Source organism: Solea senegalensis, linkage group LG4, assembly GCF_019176455.1.
Source record: "Solea senegalensis isolate Sse05_10M linkage group LG4, IFAPA_SoseM_1, whole genome shotgun sequence".
NCBI lineage: Eukaryota > Metazoa > Chordata > Actinopteri > Pleuronectiformes > Soleidae > Solea > Solea senegalensis.
Genome location: NC_058024.1, coordinates 8,610,444 through 8,636,052, shown reverse-complemented (window position 1 = coordinate 8,636,052; position 25,609 = coordinate 8,610,444). Strand labels below are relative to the sequence as shown.

The following is a 25,609-nucleotide window of genomic DNA, read 5'->3' as shown; positions in this document are numbered from 1 at the left end:
AGTTTTCAATGAGAGCAGTGCTAACACTGTCAGTTCTACAACCTGGACAATCACTTTAAAAACATCACATCAGCTCATTTTATCAGTTAAAAACTCAAAGCTGTCAAACCATATGCCATTCATAAGTAATTCAGTTTTTATTCCACCGCTCTGGGGAAAAGCAGCTGGAGTGGGCAGGTCTGTAAACGGTTTGTAAGATATTACAGACATTTATGGAAACCAATCCAATTCTGTGCGTCTGTTCCAATTTTCAGAGCCCCCTGTAATTGAAGACGGGCCATAAAACTGTAGAGAAATGGTGTTTATTCCTTTATGTGTGTGGTTTTAAAAAGAACCTAAAAGGGACTGTCATTTATCAGACCATGTGTTATAATGAAGAGTGGCGGAGTCGTCCAATAGAAAAGAAAGGCGCTTTCCTACAGCTCATTTGCATGATGTCAGATTCTTTTGGTGCCACAATGAGCTGCAAATAAACTGCAGCAGGACTATTTTTGTCTCAGCGCTCAGGTTTCCTCCTGCTGCACACTTCAAAGACTCTCTGCAACCTGGAATTACTGCATGTGAAAAACAGGAGGGCAGAAGCAGATGAACTAATTTCCTCGCCTGGCTCTATGTGAGGCCCTGCTTACCGAGTGGAGGGACCTGGGTCAGCTGGTACGCACGCACGCGCGCACGCACTCACCGTGCTCCTGGTTCAGATTAACTGTGTCCACGAGCACGTGAAAGTCCTCACTCCCTCCTTTTTCCTCTTCATCTGGTTCCTCGTGGATAGATGTTTGGCAGATTGAAGGAAACGAACACCTTCTCAGTCCAGAGTGGGTTTGGCTCTGCGTTACTGCACTGACCTACAGTAACGGCGTGGGCGGGGGTGATGGGTGCGCGCGTGGGCATGGATAAATAGAGCGCTCTTCTCTGTGCGTGGCTGACACACGGAGCTCTTCTAACTTTACAGAAATGAACTAAATTTAACAACATTTCTGCCAAATATGGAGACATGTTACCACTGATTATTTGGATTTTGCTGCACCTGGAGCTTCTGACAAAGGTGGCATGGTTGTCCAGGAGGATGCTTAAGCGCGTCTGAGGTTTTTTTGATGTCCATGATTCTCTGCAGGACGTGGGAGAAAGACAAAAATATATATATCATCCCGACTTCATTTGGACGCTTTGCGCATTGCGTAATTGGCGAAGAAATGCGCGTGTGATTCAGATAAGCTCCACATGATGTTGGGACTCCCCTCTCCTGTGTGGCAGCACCGTGTCTGTTGTAAACATAGAGGATGAGCGTGTGTAGAATGTTCGGGAACACTCGGCACCAGGTGATGCTGCTGCTGCTTTCGACGCTCGGCTGGATGATTGTGGCTGTGACGCAGAGCGGAGCAGGTGAGCAGCGACTCCATCTCCATCTCTTTATCTCCATCGCTGCAGTGGTTTGGTTAATTCATAGCAGAGGTTCTCAGTTGTAAAAAAATTAAATGATAATACAAACATTATGGTGATCTTCTGCGTCAGTAAATGAAATAGATGTGGTTTGTTTGAGAATGTTGACGTTTAAAGTTTGGGAATACTTGCTTTTTCTTTTTTCATGGATGAAAACAACTGAATAATTTATCAAGAAAATTATCAGCAAATCATTTTAAACTGAATTTAGACACCTTTCAATGACTCCATGACCTTCATGGGTCCCTGCACCCCATTTGGACAACCATTAATCTATCAAGGGACATTAAAAGGAATATTTGGGGGTGTTTGAAGTTGAGCTGTGTGAAAATGAAAATAATAATAATGATGTTAATTATTATTTGTAAGCACTTTTAACTTTACATCTGAACTTAGAAGATAAATCCAACAGACAAAAGTGAAGACACACAAAGGGACAAAAATATAAAGTTAAGATTAAATGGACAAATTGAAACTGACAAAAAAGTGTGGAGGTTACATTAGCTCAGTTTCCATTAAAGAGGCCACAGCCCAGAAGTGCCAATTAACGCTGTGTTTGGGTGTGTATCTGCGTCATTACCTTGTCTATGAAGCCTTAAAAGTCAGTTCAGCCACTGCAGAGAGCACAGGGTTTTATTATTTTCCTGAGCTCTACAAAGCAGCAAGGCACTAACGTTGACTAATTACGTCACTGGCGAATCTCACCACTCCTGTAAACAGCAGCGCCTCCTAGTCTGGGCACTAGAGTCCGGGCACATCCGGTGACGTACTTTCAACCGAAGAAGAAGAAGAACTACTCTTGTTGTGGCTGCTGAGCGTATACGATGAGAACATGTTGAAAAAAGGTTCAGGTTTGCTCTGTTCTGGGTTGTGATAAACAATACCAGACGCTCCACAAGCTCCCCGCCAATGAACAAAGAAAAGCTCAGTGGATATCTTTCATATTTGATGGGAATGTCCCTGCTTCATTTCCCAAATACCTCCATGTATGCGGCAACCACTTTATGGAGGATTGTTACACAAACTTTGCAATTTAAAGCAGGACACAGCACCAAACTTCACCTAAAGGAAGGAGCAGTGCCAGCAATACGTATATTACAATATTTACAAACCGTCAGAGTTGACAGCAGCTGCCTCACGTAACCTGAGAGACAACATGGTGGGACACGACTGTGTCCACTGAGAGCAGAGGGATTCTGTGTCACAGTGAGCAGCAGTGAAGGGGTGAATTAAATATTCATAGAAGTTACAATGAGTTTGTTGATAAAGTCAGTGTTTGAAGCAATTCATCTGAAAAACGGTTTGACTTTTTACAAATGTTTTATCAGGTCCGTCATCGTCAGTAACGTTTATCACAAAAAACATGAAACAGAATCATAAAACTGAGCAGCAAAATAATTGGACTGGAGCAGGAAACAGTTCATCAGTGTTTAACAAGAGGAGAGCCACAACAAAAGGAACACACACACATACACACACACACACACACAGTCTGGTTTCCATGACTTCAGGGGACATTACATTGACTTTAGTGCTACAACGATTATTTGATCGTTAATCGATTACTAAATTAATTCTCAACTATTTTGATAACTGATTCATTGTTTTTCATGTTTTTCAGTAATTAAAACAAGTTTTCTGATGTTTCAGCTTCTTAAATGTGAATATTTTCTGGTTTCTTCAATAAAACTGAATCATTTTGGTTTTGTGGACAAAACAAGACATTTGAGAACATCATCATTTCCAGGTTTGGTAAACATTTACCATTAGACATTTTATGTACCAAACAAATACTCAGATATTCTTACATCAATTTCTTTGTTTTACTTCAACCTTAACCATAACCTTAACCTTAGGGGTGAGGTTAGGTGTCAGGGGGGCGTGAGAGGCAGGGCAGGACAACTCATACAGTGGTTTATACAGATCAGGGTTGAGAAACACTGGCATTAACAAGGCCGCATCTCTGTTCAGTAACTATAACCAGTTAATGCCTAAACACAATTCAGTCACAGTACTTGCAAATGTACTTGCTTGAGTTAAGTTTGAATATCTCTCACCTTTAAATGCAAGAGGCTTCATCAGTTCTGAAGTTCTACCCTTTGTAGGGCAAACATTCAGAGCAACCATTCACACTCACATCTACTGATCATTTTGAGTGTCCAATTAAAGTTGATGAATGATGATGACTTATTTAAATTGAATTGAATACAAACAAATCTCTAGGTGCATATTGTATTTTACTGACTCTCCGTCCTCCTCTGTGTCAGTCTCCAGATGTGTGGACCAGGCCTGCAGTCCACCCATAGGGAACCTGGCCAGCGGCAGGACCATCAGCACCCTCTCCAGCTGCTCCCTCCTCCCTCACCTCTGCCCCGAGGACGTTCACCCACCTGCTCACATGACCGACGACCCTTTCTTGCATCCACAGACCTGGTGGGCATCAGGTGCAGGTAGCACCGCCACGCAGGAGCAGCCCGACGAGATCCGGTTGGATCTGGAAACGCGGTTCTGTCTGTCCCATGTGGTTCTGGTGTTCAGGTCACCTCGGCCTTCAGCCATGGCCATTGAGCGTTCTGCTGACTCTGGAAAGACGTGGGAACCTCTTCAGCTATTTGCACGAAACTGCAGCGCGGAGTTTGGTTTGCCTGATGATTCTTTGTGTACGTCACGTTACACCAGTGCGACTCCCTGCAGTGGTGGAGAGGTGAGAGGAAAAGCCAGAGTGTTGTTGTACTGATTTCACAGCCAGCAGGGACACAAGGAAAAACTGTTTTCAGGCTCACCTGATAAAATCTATGCCTGTTTAACGGTATCTGTTAAATAAAATTTATATTTTTTTAATTCTAAAACCAAAAAATTATCAAAGCAAAAACAAACAAGCTCTCTCAAATGAAAGAAATGTTAAAGCTAAATTAATATAATTCGTACATAATTTCAGTTTAACTTCACCTCCTGTAACTTTACAGTAAAAAGACCAATAACAGAGAGAGCAGGCACACAGCCAGGTTTAAATCTCAATATTTATTGAGTATACTCATTTAGTCTCATGTTGATTTAATCTGTTCTTTCAGTTTTTACTTTAATGTTCAAATATTAATACATTCCTTTTTGTATGTGATGATTCTGCAGTATCTTGAATGTAAGTTTTCTGAAAGAACAAGACAGAAAAAGAAGGTTTTTTCATTACCTTGCCATGTTTCGACCTCATGCGCAGAAGGCGTCATGTGATGTTACATGTGACGTGTCTTACTTCCTGTTTTACACAGGTGTGTCAGACAGCAGGGGATGACTACGCCCCCTGCTGTCGTGTGATAGGATGTACGATCATCACGGTTGATGGTTCTTGGGCCCGTTTCTGGATCCATCTGTGATGTTTGTTGCTTTCAGAGTGGATCACTTTGGCCTTTTCTCAGTCCATGATGTGATTTTCCCTTTTACAGCGATTAGATATTTTTCAGTTTTTGAGATATGTTTGTTTTCTGGGTTTTCTGACAGTTGTACAGCCTATTTTTGACTGGTAAATTAAGTTTGTGTTGTTTTGCAAACTGCTCTCTCTCCCTGCACCAAAGTACATGAATAGAAAATGAGTGATTTATATCACAGCTCATTGGAGTTGTTGATCCACTACTGCCTCAATTCCTAATTTCAAATGTGTTATTCTGTGATGTAGGGGTTAAATAAAAATGTTCGGATTCACTTAAGCGACACAAACTCACCAAAGAAAGCAGCAGTAGAACAGCAGCTCCTGTGACCCAGTGAGGTAAAAACACTTTGGTGCAGGAGAGCAATGGGTTTACAAACTTCAGTTTCCAGGTGGAACAGGATTTCTAATGGTGAGAAAAAAGCCCATCAAACATATTGTGAAGTTATCACAGACAGGTGTAGATTTTATTAGACGAATCTTGAATGAAAACATGCAGCCGTGTTTTCAGTGAGAGTGAGCATCTGTGTCTCAGGCAGTATCTCATTCAACTGCACTTCATAAAACTCAACTATTTATGTCTTTAAGTAGACGTACAATGTTTAATTCAGTGCTGATTAGCATTTGTTTCTTTTCCCAGGTCATATTACGGACCCTCGACCCCAGCAGTGCGGAAACACGAGACCCTTACAGCGCAGCGACGCTCGCCCGCCTCACACTTACTAACCTCCGCATCAGACTGCTGAAATCTCAGAGCTGCTCTGCACCCTCAACTCCCCCTACAGGACGGACAAGCCCCACAGCATCACCTCTGACCTCCACATCCACATCAGAGAACACAACTTATGCCATTTTTTCTTTATTGGCCAAAGGGACCTGCCTGTGCCACGGTCATGCCGAGCACTGTGTTCCATACAACAGCAGCCAAGAATCACAACAGGACAGTAACATGGTCAGTAGCTCTTTTTGTGAGCATATGTGCATGTCAAAGTAAAAAAACAATCATTTTAAAAGAGTTCAGACTTTTTTAAGTGTGGTATAAGTGAAAATTTGATTGTAGCCACTTAATAAACGCTCACATAATCAAATCTATGTCTGCTTCAGTCTGAGACATCTTAAGAATATATAGAGTCATCATTTTATCTTAACATTATACAGAGATCTATTTCATTAGCCTTTTGTTATGTGGCTAAAATCAGTTTTACCTTGTCATGTTTTCAGTTCTCAGTTTGAAAAAGCCTTTAATCAGCAACATGACAAAGCAAACAAATTCTGACATTGATTTTATAGGATGAGGCTTATGCTAAGTGAGATCCGTTTTTCCTTGTGTCCCCACTGGCAGCCATATTATTTTCACTAAAACCAAGCTTTTGTTTCTCAGGCTGTTTCTCAGTGATGGAGGTGTGAATCTCATACACTGCCTGGCCAAAAAAAAAAGGTTCACATGGTTGGACCGCCTTTAGCTTTGATTACGGCACTCATTCACTGTGGCATTGTTTCCATAAGCTACTGCAATGTCACAAGATTTATTTCCGTCCAGTGTTGCATTAATTTTTCACCACGATCTTGCATTGATGATGGGAGAGTCAGACCACTGAGCAAAGCCTTCTCCAGCACATCCCAAAGACTCTCAATGGGGTTAAGGTCTGGACTCTGTGGTGGCCAATTCATGTGTGAAAATGATGTCTCATGCTGCCTGAACCACTCTCTCACAATTTGAGCCTGATGAATCCTGGAATATGCCCATGTCATCAGGGAAGAAAAAAGGCATTGATGGAATAATCTGGTCATTCATTATATTCAGGTAGTCAGCTGAACTCATTCTTTGGGCACATAATGTTGCTGAACCTAGACCTGACCAACTGCAGCAACCCCTTACCTATTTGCTTAGTTAAATCCAGGTGGCGACTTTTTTTTTGGCCAGGCAGTGTACATGCACACAGCAAAAAAAACACAAAAACATGAACAATCACTTACAACAAAAGAGACCATAAAGTAGAGCTCTTGAATTGGCATGTGTTCATTTATAGGTTTGCAGAACCACATGTGTCACGATCCAGAATAAAATGAACTCACTGATGGAAGTATTTGCAGTTAAAGGGCTATAAATTGCTGGACTTATTCTTTACACCACCCGCCTGTGTGTATTTTACGACTGCCTGTGGACAGCAGGTGTCTCTAACGTTGTGCTCGTGTAGGTGAAGTAACTGAACAGACCCAGATGTGTCTTCCAGGTGTTTGGTAGGTGTCTGTGTACTCACCACACAGCGGGGGATCACTGCGAGGAGTGCGCCCCGCTATACAACGATCGTCCCTGGAGGCCCGCCAACGGCAGCAGCGGGGAGCCCAACCCCTGCCAGAGTACGTGACTGTACAGCTATCAGACCAGTGCGGAGATATTTTGCTGAAAGAGACAAATTAGACAAGACGTTTTAAAGTGTGTGTGAATCTATTTAGAATGAAATACTCGCAGACAGCTATATAAGTTTTAAACGCAGCCACGATTTGTGTAGGCTGTTGATAAAGTAAGAAGAAAACTGTGCATTTTTCAGTTTATTCCAGGTGTAATCCAGTTTATGAGTAACAAGGAATATTATTTACTGATCCAGGTCCAGATCTTCACAGTCTCGTGTAAAGTATTGAAATTATACATGTTGTGATGAAAATCTACAGTAGGCAAACTGAGCTTAAAAAGATATCAAAACATTATATTACATTATATTGCCAAAAATGGATTTTGTGATGATATTTCATAGCATTTCAAAATAAAAGTGTCTGTTTTGATAGGGAACAATACATTTTTACAATATATCAAAGCATTTGTGATGCAAAATGAGTATGTAAATAAAAATAGACAGACAGAAATAACTCATGATAACTTAATATTAAGTGGAGGGCCACATTAAATTGTTTGGGCGGCCGCAAGTGGCCCACGGGTCACAAGTTTACGACCTCTGATCTAGATCAATATCACATGTTGGCGTATCAACAAGAAAAAATGTTGAGGTATAAATAATCCAGGTCCAGGCACTGGGTTTAAATGGTTTAAAATGGCAAAAAGTCCCTTTTAATCTATGGGGTTAAAGGTCTCTAACCCTTTGAATTAAAGGCCTTTTAACCTTTTCTTCCACAGGCTATCAATTTTAATTGTTTCCCTTTCATGAGCACCATGCACTTATGTCTCAGTGCGGAACAGACACAGAACCAAGAAAATAAAGATTAAAGAAGACTCAGGTTTAATTAAGATTAAAAGTAGACAACTGAGAATGAGTTTAGGAGAATTCACAAAAGTTTTGTATTATATCCACATGGGAAAAAAAAATCTGGTTTCAATTCTGTTTTTGGTGTTTTTCTGTTGTGGCGTTACAGCACCACATACACATACATTATACTACAGCGTTTAGAGTTGCTTTTGAGGGGTTTGTGTGGATTAAAACATTTCTGAAAAAAAAGGTGTGTTTATGAAAACCTTTTAAGAATGAAAAAGGAAAAGATGATGTAGAGAAAGTTGTGTTTTGTGTCATTAACGTAACTCTTCTCTTCTGTCTCTCCTCCTGATGACATCACGTCTCCTGTGACGTCAGAGTGCGAGTGTCACGGTCACTCAGACAGCTGTCACTTCTCTCGCCGGGCATGGCTGTCGTCCGGTGGCACCAGCGGCGGCGTCTGTGACGACTGCCGGCACAACACCGCCGGACGCCGGTGCCAGCGCTGCCGCCATGGCTACCACCGCCACCTGTCCCTGCCCCTCAGCTCCGCCCATGCCTGCACACGTAAGAGACACAGAAAGAGAAGAGATCACTCACCATTTCATTTAACCTGTCAGTTTTGAAGTTTTCCTCAGTCTCTTTTTAACGTTCTATAATTATCCTTAATATTTGAACCTGTAAAACTGTGTCTCTAAAGTTATCTCTTTAAACATAAACACTAATGTCACCGAATGTGTCAGTTCCTTCAGAATGAGAAGCTACCGAGTCATTATTTACAAAACTGAACTACGGGAGATTTTTTTCATAAACAATGATTGAAAATGTACAAGGCTGCACTTGTCTGTTCCCAGGCTTTGGGAAAAAGTGAGAAAAGCCTGTAAAGAGAACCATCACGGTCATATACCGCCATCTGCTGACAAGTACCTGTAATTAATAGGGAGAAAGCAAAGCTTTAAGCAGCACACAGACCTGTATGTGTGTGTTTGTCTGCTTCTCAGGCTGCAGGTGTGATCAACACGGCTCTCTGCCTCCTCGACCTGACGAGGAAGGACCATGGTGTCATCCCAGGACTGGACAGTGCCACTGTAAACCAGGCGTCGGAGGCAGAAGCTGCAGCCACTGTCTGCCTGGTTACTGGGGCTTTGGAGACAAAGGCTGTGAACCCTGCGTCTGCCCTCTCAGCTGTGATCCTAACAGCGGGCAGTGTTTCGACAGGTGGCTGCTCTCTTCATCTGTGGCCACATTTTTCGCCAAACACTAACAATAAGGCGATGTGATGTACTTTAATATTATTTATTCCCCCTTTAATTCTGCAGTTACTTAGATAATCAGGTGTTCAACGTGCCCATTGGTGGAAAAATCCCTGATCGGGATTATTTGCTCCCACTCGAAGACGTACAATGGTCAAAGGAGCTCGCGGTCTCTGCTCTGCATTACACAGGTGAGAGCTGGAACAGCTTACTATGACATCACACACGTTCAACCACAATACAATGATTAAAAAGGTCCAGTATGTAACGATGAAGACGCATCTCCACTGCAGGAACTAGTACCAGGAACTAAGGACTTTCAACAGGAACTATAGTATGTGCGTCACCACTGCAGGAACCAGGAAATAAAGAGAAATACTGTGAAAATGTACCTTCAGATAGTTCAGGAACTGGAGCTTGGACTGGAGTGCCACATCATTTTAAAATCAGTCCAAAAATAAACAGGAAAGTAGTGGAGGGAGCACAACACAGGTGTGATGGGAACCCTGTCTCTATAGTTCCTGGATATGCACCTTTAGTGACATGTTATTTGAGACTGAAGACTGTAACAAACAGAGGACTCCTCCAGGGAACTATGGATATGTAATAATAATAATAACATATATTATTATAATATAAATAATGTCGTTCATTTGTATTCATGATGTTTGCTTCTGTTTCAACATGTGAAACACACACAGCCTGGATAGTTTGCCTGTAAATTCTAAGGCGACAAAAACCAAGACGATTTTTATTTTAAAGCAATTATACACTAATGAATACATACTAATGAGTAGTTTGTTCAGTTTCTGCCAATAAACCTTCATAAATGTTACACACTGGGCCTTTAAAGTGAAGAAATCACTGTTTTAAACACGAGTGATCACATCACATGCTATTGTTTGTACACAGGAAAGTGCAGTTGCAAGGAGAAGAAACTGAGAAGTGTGTCTGACCTCTGTAAGACCAAACATGACTACGGTAAGCTGGCTGTGCTATTTCTTTACAGTTATTCTATAGTTTACTAATTTATTATGTCTTTATTTAACTGTTCATTATTTGTTACATTACCAGTGCTGAGAGCTCTCAGTTTTAAAGACAATAAAGATATTCTATTGATAAATAAACTTTTTTAAATGTCTTAAAATGACACTAGACTAAAACACTCACAATAGCTTTGTTATAGTAGTTAATTTTCCATCGTTTGTTTGAATGGGAATTGGGAACTTTGTTAATAAGCCACTAAAGTCACTAACATAGCGACAAATGAGCTGTTTTCAGACATGAATTCCATGTCATGTTTAAAGATTTAGTGGAAGCAGGAGTTTCTCCTGCTGCATTCTCACTCCAACATAACCAGCGATTAAACATCAGAAAAATCAGACTTCTGTGTACATTTGCGTTTTAGTCCCTTCAGACAATCTCAAACAGCTCAAAAGCTACACGTTGAAGCCTAAATGTTCACTAAAAAACTATGTATTCATGTGTGATGCAGCAAACCAAAGTGTGTCCTGCTAAATGATAAAGGAATTTCAGTGTCGACAGAGTGTGAGGATTTCAAAGCACACTTTTACAAGAACCACACTCATGTTGCAAATTGTGATTATTTTGGTCAGGATAATCGCGACTTCCATTTTCATATGGTCTCATTCCTGTGCGTAACAGTGATCAAGGCCAGCGTGCTTTGTGCTCATGACAAAGGCAGCCACGCGGAAGTACAAGTCAAAGTCCGCAAGGTGTTTCGATCAGGACAGGTGGCGCTACACCCGGGGACGATCAGCATCTACCCTGTGTCCTGGACCAGCCGCGGCTGCACCTGTCCAATACTCAACCCAGGTAAGAGAAATCACAAATGTGTTCTGTCATGTGGTTTAAAACTATAGTTGGTAACTTTTAAATATATACAAATGTCCATTATATTCAAACCATTGCCAAAGGAGTTTGCAGAATGCTGATGAAGTTTATAAACTCTTCCTGTGCTGCAGAAAGGAAGTGATGTATTCAAGACAGACGGAGGGAACAGCAATACTGTGCTTAAAGCTCGACCACTGGAAACAGGTTGACATATGAGAATATGAACTCCTGTTTTTGAAGCCTCCAGAATCATGAATAGTTAATGATTTATAACAGGAAGGTCAGGGGCGTTACCTGCATCCACGCTCCTACTGGAACGATAACAGATGTTCATCCCACTCATATATGCTGTACATTAGAAGATTTTTAACTCGTGAATAAGACCATTAACTCCTCAGGAAAATGTTTATTACTAATGTTCTAAATCAAGTGAGAAATAGGCTGATTTTCCCATTCAAACTGACTTTTTGCCCCTAGGCGGAGTCACCCCCTGGTGGCTATTCAATCTAGGGTTATTTTGCGATTTAATTCACAGAGAAAACCTGATTACTCAAACCTGATCATTCAGCAATTTGACAGGATAAATACTTCTTGTCCCCGCCCGCTCCTGTGCTGCTGCTGTATACAAGCAAGTGCACCCTCAGTCAGATCAGATAGCATTGCTTGAAGATGACACGGCATCTAAATAATTTTACATCGGTTGTGTTCATTAAACCAAATGAGAGGCAGCATAATAACATTAACAACCAGAAAAATCACTTTAAAATTAAAATTAAAATGAAAACTAAAACACAAAGGAAGAAATTGAGTATTACTTTAAATGTCAATCTGCACCATCTCACCTTTTAAACCAGGTATGGAGTACCTGCTCGCGGGTCCTGAAGAGGCTGGAACAGGACGTTTGCTGGTCACCATGCAAAGCGTTGTGGCCCCCTGGACACCTCGGCTGGGTCTGCTTATTTCAGAGGGCCTGAGGAACGGATGCAGTCCTTCAGCTGGACTCTGTGATGGACAAACTCCAGAGAAATGCACAATAAACTCAAAATCCATGAGTCAACAGACAGTTCAGAAACAAGACTGAAATAAATCAATAAAAATCACTGGACATCATCATCCATGACAGAATATTCAAGAAACAAAACTCGTGGTGACTCAAGAAGAGAGATACGAAATGTGTGCATTTGTGTAACATAAAATAAAGACTGGAAGGTCAGATTATATCAACTGTCCTCAGCCATTTTTAGACATGAACTCTGGAGATTTGGGTACAGAATTTGTCTGGAGTTTAACAGTTACATGAGACAAACACGGTGGAGAACCAAATGACAAAGTGACTCTTGGACACTCTCTCCATTCTCTCCGCTGTGGATTCTGTGTCATTTCTCCCACTGTTTTCTTACATAAACTCACTGCGACATAGAGTGGAGATCATACAGAAGCAGCATCGCAGACCTGGTGACAGAATCTCGGGAGTGATGTCTGCAGACATTTGAAATCACAGACACTCCAGAAGTTCAGTGCATGTCTGAAAGCAGTTTATCTAGTGTGGTGTACATAAAATTAAAAGTCTTACCTGTATACATAGTCTTTTTTCCCCATATGTTGGATCCAGTTCAATCCTTAACTATTTTTCTTAACAAGAAGCACCATACAGACTGTGAGCTGTTAAGCTATACAGAAAAGTAAAACTCAATTTTTGTCTGTAAGGTTTTCAAACTTTTGTAATAAAATGTAAATAATACACTTACATTATGCTGTGAAACTATATCTACTACATGGGAAGTATTATAATAAGTTAAAGCTGAAGAAATACATCATGGTGGTACTACGAAAAAACTCCCTGTAACGTAAATGCTTATCAGGAAGAGAAGAAAACTGGAAGTTGAAATGGTTTGATTATCATTTTAATCATGGACATGTTCTTTTATAAATACCTTGGAGTCTTTTAAGGCTTGAATGACACCGAGTGGTGACCACAGCTTCCAAAGAGGAGACTTACAACAGTGTTGAAACAAGAGGGACAGCAACAATTTAACACTTTGGTCTTAGACAGATACAGTGTCGGTGAACCACGGCAACCATTGTTCACACAGCAACAGACGAGGACCCCGAAGTTTCTACAAGACGTCAACAATCACTTCAAAAACATCTGTGTAAAAGCTGTAGTCCGTTTCAAAAACACCATCTCATTTGATGAAATTCTCTTCACGTTCTGACAGCCGTCAATAAATTAATTCTGAAAAAAGTAAAACGCTCGATGCCTGTTCTTTGTTGGGAATCAAGTGGCTTTCAAAAAATAATATATTGTTTCTGAAACAAGCTTCAAAAAGGGATAGTTGAGGTTTTTTAAAGTGTGTATTTGTAAACTTCATAATCTCCTGCACCAAATTCCATTAAGAAAAACTGCATTTTTAGTTGACAGGGACTCGGGATAGGAGCTGCTGGTATCCTGCTCTCTCATTTATTAAGTTTGTGTCACTTGGGGACAACTGAACCAACGTTTTCAAGCACTGAAATCACAGTATAACACGTGTGTGTGTGAATGTGCTCATTCAGGCAGCAGTGAATCAACAACTCCTGTGTGGCATGACATAGAAAATTGCTGATTTTATCTGTCTCACCCAGCCAGAAAAGGCTGTTTAACAGAGAGATAAACAAGTGGTATACATATTGTCATGACGTCATAGACTTAAGCAGGTGTATATTTTGTTGAGTGGCAGCCATGTCAGTGAGAGCGAGTGTCTGGCTCTCAGACACACTCACGCAACCGTTGGTGTCAATACATCATACTGACAAACTTAAAACATCTGGACTATCCCTTTAAAAAATCAACGTAACGTCTATAGCAGATACGTAGCGCTGAAACGATTAATCGAAGAATCGATTACTTAATGAACCTGCAACTATTTTGATAATCGAATCATCGGTTTGATGCTTTTTCATGATTAAAACAAGATTTCCGATTGTTTAAGCTTCTTAAATGTGAATATTTTCATAATTCCTTTGCTCTGGATAACAAAGAAATCATTATCAATCATGGTTTGTGGACAAAACAATAAATTTGAGAACATCATTTCCAGGTTTGACGAACACCGATCGATAATTTTTTAAGGTTTTCTGATATTCTGAACACCAATCGATTAATCGATTATGAAAATAATTGTTAGTTGCAGCGCTACAGATATGGTACAGTAACAGAAGCAGCCTTGCTTTCTTAAGCCCATGACAAATCGCCCCAAAGGTCAGCAAGAAGATACCAGGGGGCACTATATATGTATATGTACATGTACATATATATCACACAACCCTCATGTGGAGGATAAAGCGGTAGAAGATGGAGGGATGGATGGATGACAACATTAACAATATTGTCATCTGGAGCCAACATTGGTGTGATTACAGTGACAGGATAAAAAACAGAGCAATCTGTCTATGCCACCAACAAATAGGCCTTCTTGTTTCCTGTTTCCCCTTTAAAATGATAAATACAGACTACTGCCACCTGCTGGTAAGGAAAGTACTTTCCTCTTACTTGGGGCTCATATCGTCTGGGCGTTGTGTCCAGGGCTAATTTGATCACACACATGATGGATGGAAAGTAAAGTGATTGAACTGTGTAACTAAAAAAAACTATGCGGAGTCAAGGAAAAGCTGAACATTAGTCAATGTGGAAAAAATAAATCTAGTGATTACTGCTCAGACTTCAGTCGGTAAATCAGTGCTAATTAATATTTCCTGACAAACAATGAATGATTTGTCTGACTGACATGGAAAAAACACAGCAAATTAATTTACATGTTGCATATAAACGTGAGTCTTTGAGCTAATGTCCCTGAAGCAAATAGCTAGGCCTGCTGTCATTAAATAATATCATCTGATGAGTCGTGAGTGCTCAGTTAATAAAAGTAGCCTTTAATTTTGTACATATGCTATGTTGTTCTGCAGTTACAATGTCCTCCTGCCTGACAGATCATGCCTGTGTGTGTCAGAGCTGTGTCAGTCTACGTCCTCTCTCCTTAGGCTGGAACCGGAAAGGAGATGATCAGAGCTCCTTGTGGAGAGTCATGAACGCTGGTCACACAGAGAACAAAAGCCTCACTGATGAATGATTAGCTGGCAGTCTTGCCGTCTGTAGGTGAGGGGTTTGAGGTGGATTGGGTAGCGTCATTTTCAGGGGATAAGGCAGAGGAAGAAGCAGAGTCGGACTCTGCTTGAGAGGAGCTTTCTTTATCTTCCTCCTGAGGATAAAGCTCGGGATACTTCTGCATGCACTCCTGCATGTTGCGGAAGTTGTCGAGGCACTCTGAGCCCTTCACTTCCTCTTTACTGTAGTGGAAACAGGAAAACGCCTCTTTGAACTGAGAGCCGCATGGTCCGCTGGCCATCCCGCCCAGGCACGGGCAGTTCCAGTTGATGTCCCCATTTGGCAGGATCAGACCTGAAGAAACAGGAGAACTTTGCAGAGGTACTTAACTGAGCTTGTTTTAAAAAAATCTGTGGGGTGCCCCTTTAATACATAATCCACAAATGTATTAACTATAATTCAATAGCTATATAATCAAGTAACACAGAATCAGTTTACAATCAAGACAAAAATGGCTTGACCAATAGGACATTGGTAGACACTGATTTTTGGCAGGAAAAACTCAACATTTTTACAATCATGGTAACAATATTGTAAATCACATGACATTTATTGACAGCAGCAAAAATACAAATTAAACAAACAGCTTTTCAAAGTGGAATCTCTAAAATGATTAAAGCGACTGACCTTGCTCCTCGTAGGGATCGTCCGGGTCATCTGCAATCAGCTCAGCGTTGCTGGGCGCCTCGTGGTCTTCTTTGGTCACAAAGATGATGCGATCTTTACCTTAAATAGTAACAAAAACAGTAATGAGCCCCTGACTAAAAACATTTCCGGAGGGCTAAAAGTGTACAGGTGATGAGGGATGGTGAAGGGCCCCAATTAGCTTATTTGCCTGGGGGCCCCCCCAGAGTCTAGGATCGCCTCTGCAAACCAGCCGGTGAGTTTACAGTACAGCCGCCATTATAATTAATGAAAACGCACAGTGACGTTCTATTGTTTGACCGACAACGACACCTGGTGGGCGACCTCTGTCTGGCGCTTTTGCGTAAGTAAAAGCTACTTTATTCCACCGTGACACAGTGTCGTGTAACAGCATCAGCGAGGTCAAAACTAACGGTTTAAAGGCTCCAAGTGTTGGTCACTTAAACTACATTTTGAGTTACAGCAGCGATGACGAAGTAAAAGCTACACGATGTCATTACGACAGCCGCGAGCGAGTTAGCTAACGCGCTAACCTTCCTTGAGTTTCCGCTGTTCTGCTGAGGAGTTAGCGGGCTAGCACGGTGGCTAACTCGGTGACATTGCTCAGTTGCCCGGGGGAAATGAATGAAAGAGCGCCGAACGTTACCTTCCTGTTTGCAGTACGACATGTCTGCAGGCGTTTGCGTCCGTCGAGATTCGTCCTTGTTGTAGAAAGATGACACGCGGGAGAGAAATTACTGAAAAGCGGCGAGGATTTCATTTGACAAGACACCCGGTATCCAGCTAACCCGAGTCTGACCTGCCCCACATGCGGGCGCACGGTGATGACGCCAGACACTGTGCGATAACACTATTTAGCATGAAAAACATTTCTAAAACAAGTCTATAGAAACTGTAGAGGACATTTGTTAATGCATACATATAAACATTTAAAATTAAAATGCTTGAGGATTTAAATAAATAAATAAATAATTAAACTTTTTTTTTTATTACCTATCTTCTTACTAGGCATTATTATGACACCTATACTCACTATTACTATCTGCAAGTGTTATGAATATATACATGTATAGTAGTTGGGTATGTAAGGTCTTTTGTTATGTCATATTAGTGCAATGCTGTGTTAGGTTTAATTAAATATATGGGGGTTTTGCTTGTGCTGTGTCATTTTGTTTTTCCCTTTGACTGAGAAAACAAACCAACATTTCTCCATCAATCTTTGTTTTACAAGTTTACTGATGACTATGTTTTATTCTTCTTTTACTGAGTATGTCCTCTCTTTTTCTATAATTTTTTTGGTTTGACATTATCTACCTTAAATACAGGAACAAGCTGGCAAAACATTGTGGTTTTAACCCTCAGCTTCCAATAAAATGTAGATTTCGCAGATGCTTCTGTAGTTTGGTTACTATTCGCAACTATCTTTAAATAAGTTTATCACCATGACTATTTCAAATTCAGTGCTAATCGCTATAGAAACAGCTTCGTTCCTGCTGAAAATACTCTTTTAAATAGGTCTTATTTATCTGCATTTGCTTATTTTTTTTACCTTACTTATTTCATCTCATTCAGTGACTGTCTGTTTGCAATACGGATGCCTTCTTCCTTCTTACTGTACCCTGTCCAGACCTGTATGACTTTAAAACAAATTGCCTCTCTGGGATATTAAAGTGGACTCTACTTTTTACTACTTTAATTCTCTTTAATCTTTTTCAGACTTGACAATAAAATAAACCCTGTAAAAAAACACCACTTTCTGAAAGTGATTCACTGCTGCTATAATTGTGCGCACGACTACAGCTGATCTCAGTGAGTTCACACTTTTCAAACTGTGAAAAAAATAAAGGTCTCAAAATTTGCAATTGTGGCAGATGGAAAAGTGAATAGAGAAAGAATTTGGGTAATTAACAATTCATTGTATTCAAATCAAAATTGCAATTTGAAACAATGCACTTGTTGCTGCCAATTGGTTTTGTTGCCGTTCTCTTTCTGGGTCAAATATAAAAGTTAAAGGTTCAGTGTATAAGAATTACAACTGAATATACTACCCATGAGTATTTTCTTTTTTAGTACAGTATAACAATCCTGTACATTGCATGCTTCACTATTCACAGACTATAACATGTAAACAGAACAAAACAGCAACAGCATGTTAGCCAAATCATGTTATGGGAATATTTGAGAATATTAAATATATTACACTGAAAATGTTGTCTCTGAAATTGCTTGGAATGGCTTGTTGGTAAATGCAACAGCTTCGACAACAGAGTAAAATGACTGTATAGGACTGATATCAGTATCAACGAGGTTGTGATATTGAGCCATCCCTAGTTTTAACAGCAGCCCAAACAAACCAGTTAAAGTTGGTATTTTCTTTTTTTTCCAACTTTAAATCAAAACATACATAGAGAGGATGAGCAGTGTCTCACCATGACAGAGATTTTTTTCCCCATACTGGATCTTTAAGAAAATCTAGTTGCTATGCCTTTAGTCTTTTCAGAACATGCCATGACAAAGAACAATGAGACGACAGAAATCAAAACACAATGTCCACATGTATTGGAAAAAAAAATCCTGTTTGTTTTTTAATAACTCAGTTATGTCTGTTACATAAAGTAAAAATCCAAATGAACCCCCCTTTGTTGCCCCTATCAAACCCACCCTCATCCCGACCATCTCGGCAGTATTGTGCAGCGATTCAGTCTGGGAATAAAAGAGCATGAGACACAGACAAACACTTTTCCTTTTGAGGACCCAGACACAGAGAACAAACACTGTGCCCAACATAAGACCAGAGTGAACATAAACATAGTCCGTCACTTACAATATCAACAGAAAGATAAATGAAAACCAGCAACAGTTCGCCTAAGATTACCAGAAACCTTTTCAGGAGTACAAGCATATTTTATTTATACTTTTTTTTACATCCCACTAGAGGGCCCTAGAAACCTCGAGCATGACTGCGATGTGATGGACGTGACATGACTTCCTTTCAGCCCATTCCCCCTGAAATGTCCAGGCACAGTGCTTTGAGCTTGAAACGAGCACTAACATGTTGTTGTTGCCGTCTTAGTGCTGCTTGAACGTGCTGCCATGACCGATGCCTGAGGAAGTCGAAGACGGCACCTCACACTTGTGTGCTTTCAGGCATCATTCGGGTTGTAAGACAATCAGTGGGGATTTAGGCAGCCTGCAGACAGGTGGGTACTAACTCTTGGAATAAAGGGACTGAAGAGACACAATACTATGCTCAACACTGGGAGTGACCCAAACAGTTTTCTCATCACTGACATGCTAGAGAGATCTGGTGGGCAATGACGGTGACACAGAACAATTACCTATCCCTGCTGCAACATTAACTAATTGTGCCAATTGCAAAAAAAAAAGAAAAAGAAAAAAAAAACTGAATAAAAATCATGGTAGGGGCAGATGCTTAGTGTGTTTGTGTGTCAAAACAAGGTTGTTTTGTTTCTTTTTGTTGTTTGTTTAGAAGAGCAGTGCACCCATGCTGCCAACTTCACTCTGCTCCTTTACAAAGATCTCAAAGTACTGGTAGATAATAGTCACAGCCAAGAGGATTCCTGTACCCGAACCAATGGCACCCAGGAAGTCAGCCATGACAGACAGCCCTCCTATACACAGACCACCAAAGGCAGCAGCTGTGGGGATGTACCTGTGAGTGGTGGAAGAACAAATAAAACAGAATTCAGCAACAAACATTTTTGAATTAGATTTAAAACAACTGCCTTGCTTTATTTGAAAACTCGCAATGGAATAACGTTTGCGTCTAGACAAGCAGAAACAGAAAACAGTGACACAGCTTCCTGCATTTCCTCACAAGTCTCACAACGCAAGTCTCTGCTCTGCTTTATTAGTACCATCTAAAAATAAACAGCTTTAGTGGAGAGAATCACTTTCTGTTTACACTGTCACACACATGTTCAGTGAACCTGAATGATAAAATTATTTATAGTTCAATTTTAGGAATGTTAGTATGGATGCAAAGCTGAAAAACACGGCTTGATTGAGGATATATTTTATCTGAAAAGTTTATTTTAAATTAAAGTGTAGTGGTATGGAGGCCACCACATTCCACATCTGTAAAGAGGCTGTAGAGATTCTAGGTCTAATTGTGTACTCAATTTCACATACCAATGGTGTCGTTCCTTGTACTCTTTGAGGACCTAATTGTACATTTGTAGGTACTGACGTACTTTCCATGGTTACCGTCTTTTGTTTTGAAAACCTGGCATGTAAGTTTGTACCTGTTGAGCTCGTGCACCATGGAGGTCTCTCTGTGTCCCCTCATCACCATCTGCTGCTCCTTTAGCTGCTTTGCCACCTGAAAAAGACAAAATGATATTAACAACAAATAAATGACACAAGGGCGTTGTGCAGCAGCGCAAACCCAAACTCACATCTTTGGCAGAGGATCCCGAGACCTCAATCCAGGTTTTGGAGAAGAAGGCACAGGAGCCGAGCATGAAGACAATGTAGATGACGGCATGAACAGGGTCGTCCAACACAGAACCAAACGACTCTGGAGGAGAGAGGTAGTAGCAGAGGCCGCCCACTGGATAGGCTCGGGCTGGGCCACCACTCAAGGTGTCCTTTAAAAAGACAGAAAAAAAGACCTCATCATCCTTGAACAAATAACACTACCATTGTGCACCTAACAAACATGAAGCCTGAGGCTAACGCTTGAGCTAACCAACAAGCAAGTAACAGAGCAACAGACCGCTTGAATCAAGTGACAAACACATTTTCAGAAGTTGCCAGGTACAACTCCTGACCCGCCCCCTGATTATTCGTCAGAGGGCAGGTCACTTCCTTAGTGTGCAAACAATCAGCGACTATCCTCCATTTCTAAATTTGAAGAGCTGAAGAATCTCTCCACTCGCTTTCGTGAAATCGCATCGTGCATATTTGTTTGCATGACGCATTGTGGCGTATTCAGTTTGAACACACCACAAAAATCCTTGATATAATAGCTTGACCTTGAGACACGCAAGGACTGAAAGTGCTTTTCAAAAAACACCTCTGGTGCTCCTGCATATTGTGCATCACTGAACATACACTCTCCCAGGTTGATCAGGCCTCGACTAGGTTATAGAGAAGAGCAGCTATCATATACTTACAGACCAGGTTCCAAGAAGGTTGACCAGGAAGTTGCCACTGAAACGTGTTGAGAGCATCTGGGAAATGACGTAGAGATTAGAGACTAGGGCAGACTGCAGGATAATGGGGATGTTGGAGGTGTAGAAGAGTTTGATGGGGTAGGTGTTGTATTGCCCACGGTAGCGTGCTGATTTGATGGGCAGGTCCACTCTGAAGCCCTGGAGAGAAACATAAGTTTATTCATAGAGCAAATACAAAGCAGTCTAGCTGCTAGCTCAGAAATAGGACACTGGGCTGTTGGTTGGTGTTGGTTACTCACCTGGAAGTATATGACCACTGCAAATACAAAGACGGTGGCGATGAGGTTCATGAGATTAGGCAGGTTTTGTCTGTAGAAGGCTTCTCTCAGGGCACGCACCTTGTCTGTGCGAGTGGCCAGCAGATGGAAGAGTGCAATGATGGCTCCTTCAAACTCAGTACCTGGATAAGCCGTAAAGAAATGCCGTTATAACACTGATTAAAAGTCTTAATATCATTTCTCAACACTTGTTTGAAAAACGCATTTGTTGCCAGTCGCCCTCACCTCTGCCGGTGTTGACGGTTGTGGGGCTGAAGGCCTTCCACACGATTGTCTCACAGATGTTGGTTGCAATGAAGAGGGAGATGCCAGAGCCCAGACCATAGCCCTTCTGGAGTAGCTCGTCAAGCAGCAAGACAATCAGACCTGCAACGAAGAGCTACAGAAACAAAAGCAGTGTTTGTATGGAGACAGTATATTTAGACAACTCAATCATATTTCTGCAAATATCACAACAATAACATCCTCTAATCCAGGAGGCTTCTTCAGTCCTCTGAATTGCTAATGATTCAATAGATTTGTAGACATGCGACTGTAGGACACGTGGAACCAGTATTCCCTTAGACGGGACTTAAAAGCATTTTTTTTTTGTTTATTAACCTGAATGATGATGAGCAAGCATATCCCAGCACCCATCTCTGAAGGGTCTCCATACATGCCGGTCATGACGTAAACAATGGCTTGTCCGATGGTGATGATCATTCCAAACACTGCAGAAGGACAGGAGAATATTATTTCCAGTTTGTAACATTACAAAATTGCAACACAGTGTCAAGAATTATTCCATGCGTGTTCACAAAATAAGTTCTGTAGTGAGTTATACTGCCTACATTTCTGAGCTCCATTGAAGAGGGCTCTGTCTTTGGGAGTGTCGCCAACCTCAATGATCTTGGCACCAGCCAGCAGCTGCATGATGAGACCAGAGGTAACAATGGGTGAGATACCCAGCTCCATCAAAGTACCTGGAGGACAAAGTGGACAACACAGCAGGTTATCAACATTATCAGCCTCAGTTAGAACAACAACAACTTAAGTACTTGACAATGCAAGAAGTCCTACAACTGTTGACCTTTGACTTCTCACATGCCTGATAACAACATTGGAATTTGCCTGAGCTGTACTCGACATAAAAGAGCTTTGGACTCAAACAGTAACAGCCTATTTGAAATATTAAATTTAAAGCACCTCTGTTGGAAGCCAGGATTACTCTCATCCAGTAGAAGGGATCTGCTGAGTCTGAAGACATGATGCCAAAGAGTGGAATCTGAAATAAAGAGAAAAATTAATTGAATAGAATGCAGAGATCCAGTGTCATCAGCAGCAGAAGCAGCGTTTTGATTTCATGAGTTATTATCATCAAGAGATACTGACCTGGCAGCACACCAGAAAGATGAAGAGTGTGATAGCGGTCCATAGTACTTTTTCTCTAAACTGAATCTGAGAGGATTAAAAAAAAAAAAGAATATGTCTGTCAATCAATTCCAGTTGCACCTTTGCACCTTATTAATATGTATTTACAGAAAACATACCTTTCTTTCTGGTTTCTGAATTTCTGGCAGAACTGCACAGAAAGGCTTAATAACCTCCAAAAATTTAACTGCAAAAAAGAAAATGACATGGTTAATACAGGGCTTCAACAATAAGTCAATTAACAACTGTCTACTAAATGAATTGCAATCAATTTGGGTCTTTTATTTCCTTTAAATAAATGTAATTCCATTAAATGTGATTATTTGCTCCTCTGACAGGACACGGTTTGTTGACAAAACAAAGCATTTGCAGACAGAGGTCAGCTGAAACAATAATAACATTGTCTTGGTAGTCTTTGTTTTCAAGTCCACAAATTAAGTTGACAAAGTCTAGTTATTTTTTATTTTAAATATCAAATAGCAGTGTAGTGTAGACACAAACTGTAAACAATGTTGAGCAGTAGCAAGGACATTCAACATACAATCCTATATACTACACTTATTAATTAAATGTATTTCACATATTTCACAGAGTATCAAATATTCTTATTGTCATAGTTTAAAAAAAAGAAAGAAAAAAGGAACATATTAGCCAACTAATTTTAGTGTACATGTGTAACTAATATCATTTAACATCGGGGAAACCCCAACTGACATTTATCAACCTTGATAATTAAAATATCCTGAGATTACAGTGCTAATTACCATAAAACAACAACCACTGCTTTTGTGTCAGACTTTAACACCAGTACCTGTCATTGCAATATCATCAAAATTAGTTTTAAATATTTTTGACTTTTTCCGAGTTTTCTTGTGCCAGGTCATCTTTAACTTAGACGCTACGTCATCACTATAGGCAGATGAACATCTGCCAGCAAAGCTGAACATGGTAGTCTGACCCATTCAACAAACAAACACAGCATCGTAAAATCGTAAATAAAACACATTTACTTAAGTCCAGCCGGGCTCAGGTGTGTGGTCATGTTTAAAATGTTTGCGGCTAAAGCTGCTCAACATCGATCACCTAGTGTCAAATCACAGAAACTGACTTTGACAGAAAGATTGAACAAATGCCACAGACTACATATTTTCACAACGTAATAATAAAACGAAGTGATAAAAGTCGAGAAGAAACCATGTCTGCCTGTTTCTAATACGGATCATATTTAATTTAAATGAACAATTACACGGCTAAGCAACGTTAGCATGATGCTAGCGTTGCGTTCAATCACAAGCGAGTGAGTAATGACTTAATAAGAGGAAGCTTGTTTTAAGAACATATATTTAAGTCTTGAAATCACTTCTGATTGTGATCGAACATCAACAACGTCATTAAAACACAGTGGAACGAAAATATTAGCTACAACTTCAAATTAGCTTCCGTTATTAGCTAGCTCAACTCCCAAGGTTAGCCGGTTAGCTTCTTGGCGAGCGGTTTTGTATGTGCGCTTAACTGTGAGATTTAAACGCGGACAGTTGAGCTCGTGGTAAGCGCGAGTGCAAAAAGAAGAAAAGAAAGACACGTACTCCCCATGTTGTCCTCCTTAGTCCAAGTCCACGCGTGTTTCTGGTACCAGTGTGAGAGCTGAGAGTGGGGTCAGTGTGGCTCCATCCAGCCGCTCCGTCAGGAAAGAGAGAGAGCAGCAAAGACACGTCACCAGTGGAGCCGCTAATACACGTCACTGCTTCTTCGACACGCACACACACCCACAGAGGTGTGAGTCACTATTCTTGCGAGGACTCAGTGTGACTTAGATTCATTTGTGACAGTTTCTTCAAAGGCCAAAATCCTGAACTTTAAAAATCTTAGATGAGCTTTTAACTGTACCGCACGAGCGTTTCTGAAAAAGTCAACGATGACGTCAGAAAGGGTCCTAAAGAAGGTGCCAGAAACGAAGAACAAACAATACACACACTCACATAGAGAAAGAAAGGGGGAGAGAGGGGGGAATAGAGAGGGAGATAGAGATGTTTAATCAGAAATCAACCGAGGTGAATAATAGATCGTCACATTAAAAAAAAGCAAAATTTCTAACGGCAATCATTTTGAGTCTTCCCGTCCTCCAGGGGGAGCCCCAGTTCTGACAACAGTAGATTCGACACACGCCTCCATTTGACTCCTCCTAATTGTGTGTGTGTGTGTGAGAGAGAGAGAGAGAGAGAGAGAGCGTATTTATATCTGTATGACTATCTTTGTGGGGTCATTTTGTCTGGGCCCCACAAGGGCCTTTTCAGGTTTAGATTAGGGATAGGATGAGGGTAAAGATGAGGGTTAGGCACTTAGTTGTGATGGTTAAGGTTAGGGAATGTATTATGTGAATGATGTATCCTCACTAAGACATTGAAACAAGTTTGTGTGTGTGTGCTCATACACAATATTAAAGAATAAAGCAAAGTGGTAGATAATGAATGAGTGAATGAAAAGAAATGACATAAGAACTTCAAAAAATTGTGTAGGAAAAGCTAAAACAGGCTTTTGAAAATACTGTCACTAAAATAAAAACTAAAAAAAGACAACAGACAATAGCAGTGGCCACACCTCAAAATAACAAAAATAAAGAGGTGTTGGACAATGTATGATAAATTAATATGTATACAATGTCACATTTGTGTGGAGGCCAAACAATTACATAAAATAAAAAAATAAAAAAATGGTCAAAATAGAAATGTATTTATTTATTATCTTCATATATGACTGAAC

The 25,609-nt window shown here is 40.6% G+C and overlaps 3 protein-coding genes across 3 annotated transcripts; 1 reads left to right on the top strand and 2 right to left on the bottom strand.

Moving 5' to 3' along the window:
• Positions 1–868: 868 nt before the first annotated feature.
• On the top strand, positions 869–12,752 carry si:dkey-202e22.2 (netrin-4). The gene is made up of 10 exons (XM_044023322.1): positions 869–1,383; positions 3,708–4,144; positions 5,502–5,813; positions 7,096–7,222; positions 8,446–8,634; positions 9,069–9,285; positions 9,387–9,511; positions 10,233–10,301; positions 10,986–11,156; positions 12,029–12,752. The coding sequence occupies exons 1-10, from the start codon at positions 1,281–1,283 to the stop codon at positions 12,253–12,255; spliced, it is 1,977 nt and encodes a 658-aa protein (XP_043879257.1). The 5' UTR covers positions 869–1,280; the 3' UTR covers positions 12,256–12,752.
• Positions 12,753–13,062: 310 nt separating this feature from the next.
• On the bottom strand, positions 13,063–16,797 carry chchd4a (coiled-coil-helix-coiled-coil-helix domain containing 4a). Its single transcript, XM_044023324.1, has 3 exons — positions 16,610–16,797; positions 15,946–16,044; positions 13,063–15,612 (listed from the first exon to the last, which is right to left on the bottom strand). The coding sequence occupies exons 1-3, from the start codon at positions 16,629–16,631 to the stop codon at positions 15,284–15,286; spliced, it is 450 nt and encodes a 149-aa protein (XP_043879259.1). The 5' UTR covers positions 16,632–16,797; the 3' UTR covers positions 13,063–15,283.
• A 1,723-nt stretch (positions 16,798–18,520) lies between these two features.
• On the bottom strand, positions 18,521–24,557 carry LOC122767826 (protein transport protein Sec61 subunit alpha-like 1). The gene is made up of 12 exons (XM_044023323.1): positions 24,436–24,557; positions 22,969–23,036; positions 22,811–22,876; positions 22,625–22,703; positions 22,270–22,401; positions 22,040–22,149; positions 21,665–21,818; positions 21,401–21,561; positions 21,102–21,299; positions 20,382–20,573; positions 20,229–20,305; positions 18,521–19,636 (listed from the first exon to the last, which is right to left on the bottom strand). The coding sequence occupies exons 1-12, from the start codon at positions 24,440–24,442 to the stop codon at positions 19,450–19,452; spliced, it is 1,431 nt and encodes a 476-aa protein (XP_043879258.1). The 5' UTR covers positions 24,443–24,557; the 3' UTR covers positions 18,521–19,449.
• Between the last annotated feature and the right edge of the window lie 1,052 nt (positions 24,558–25,609).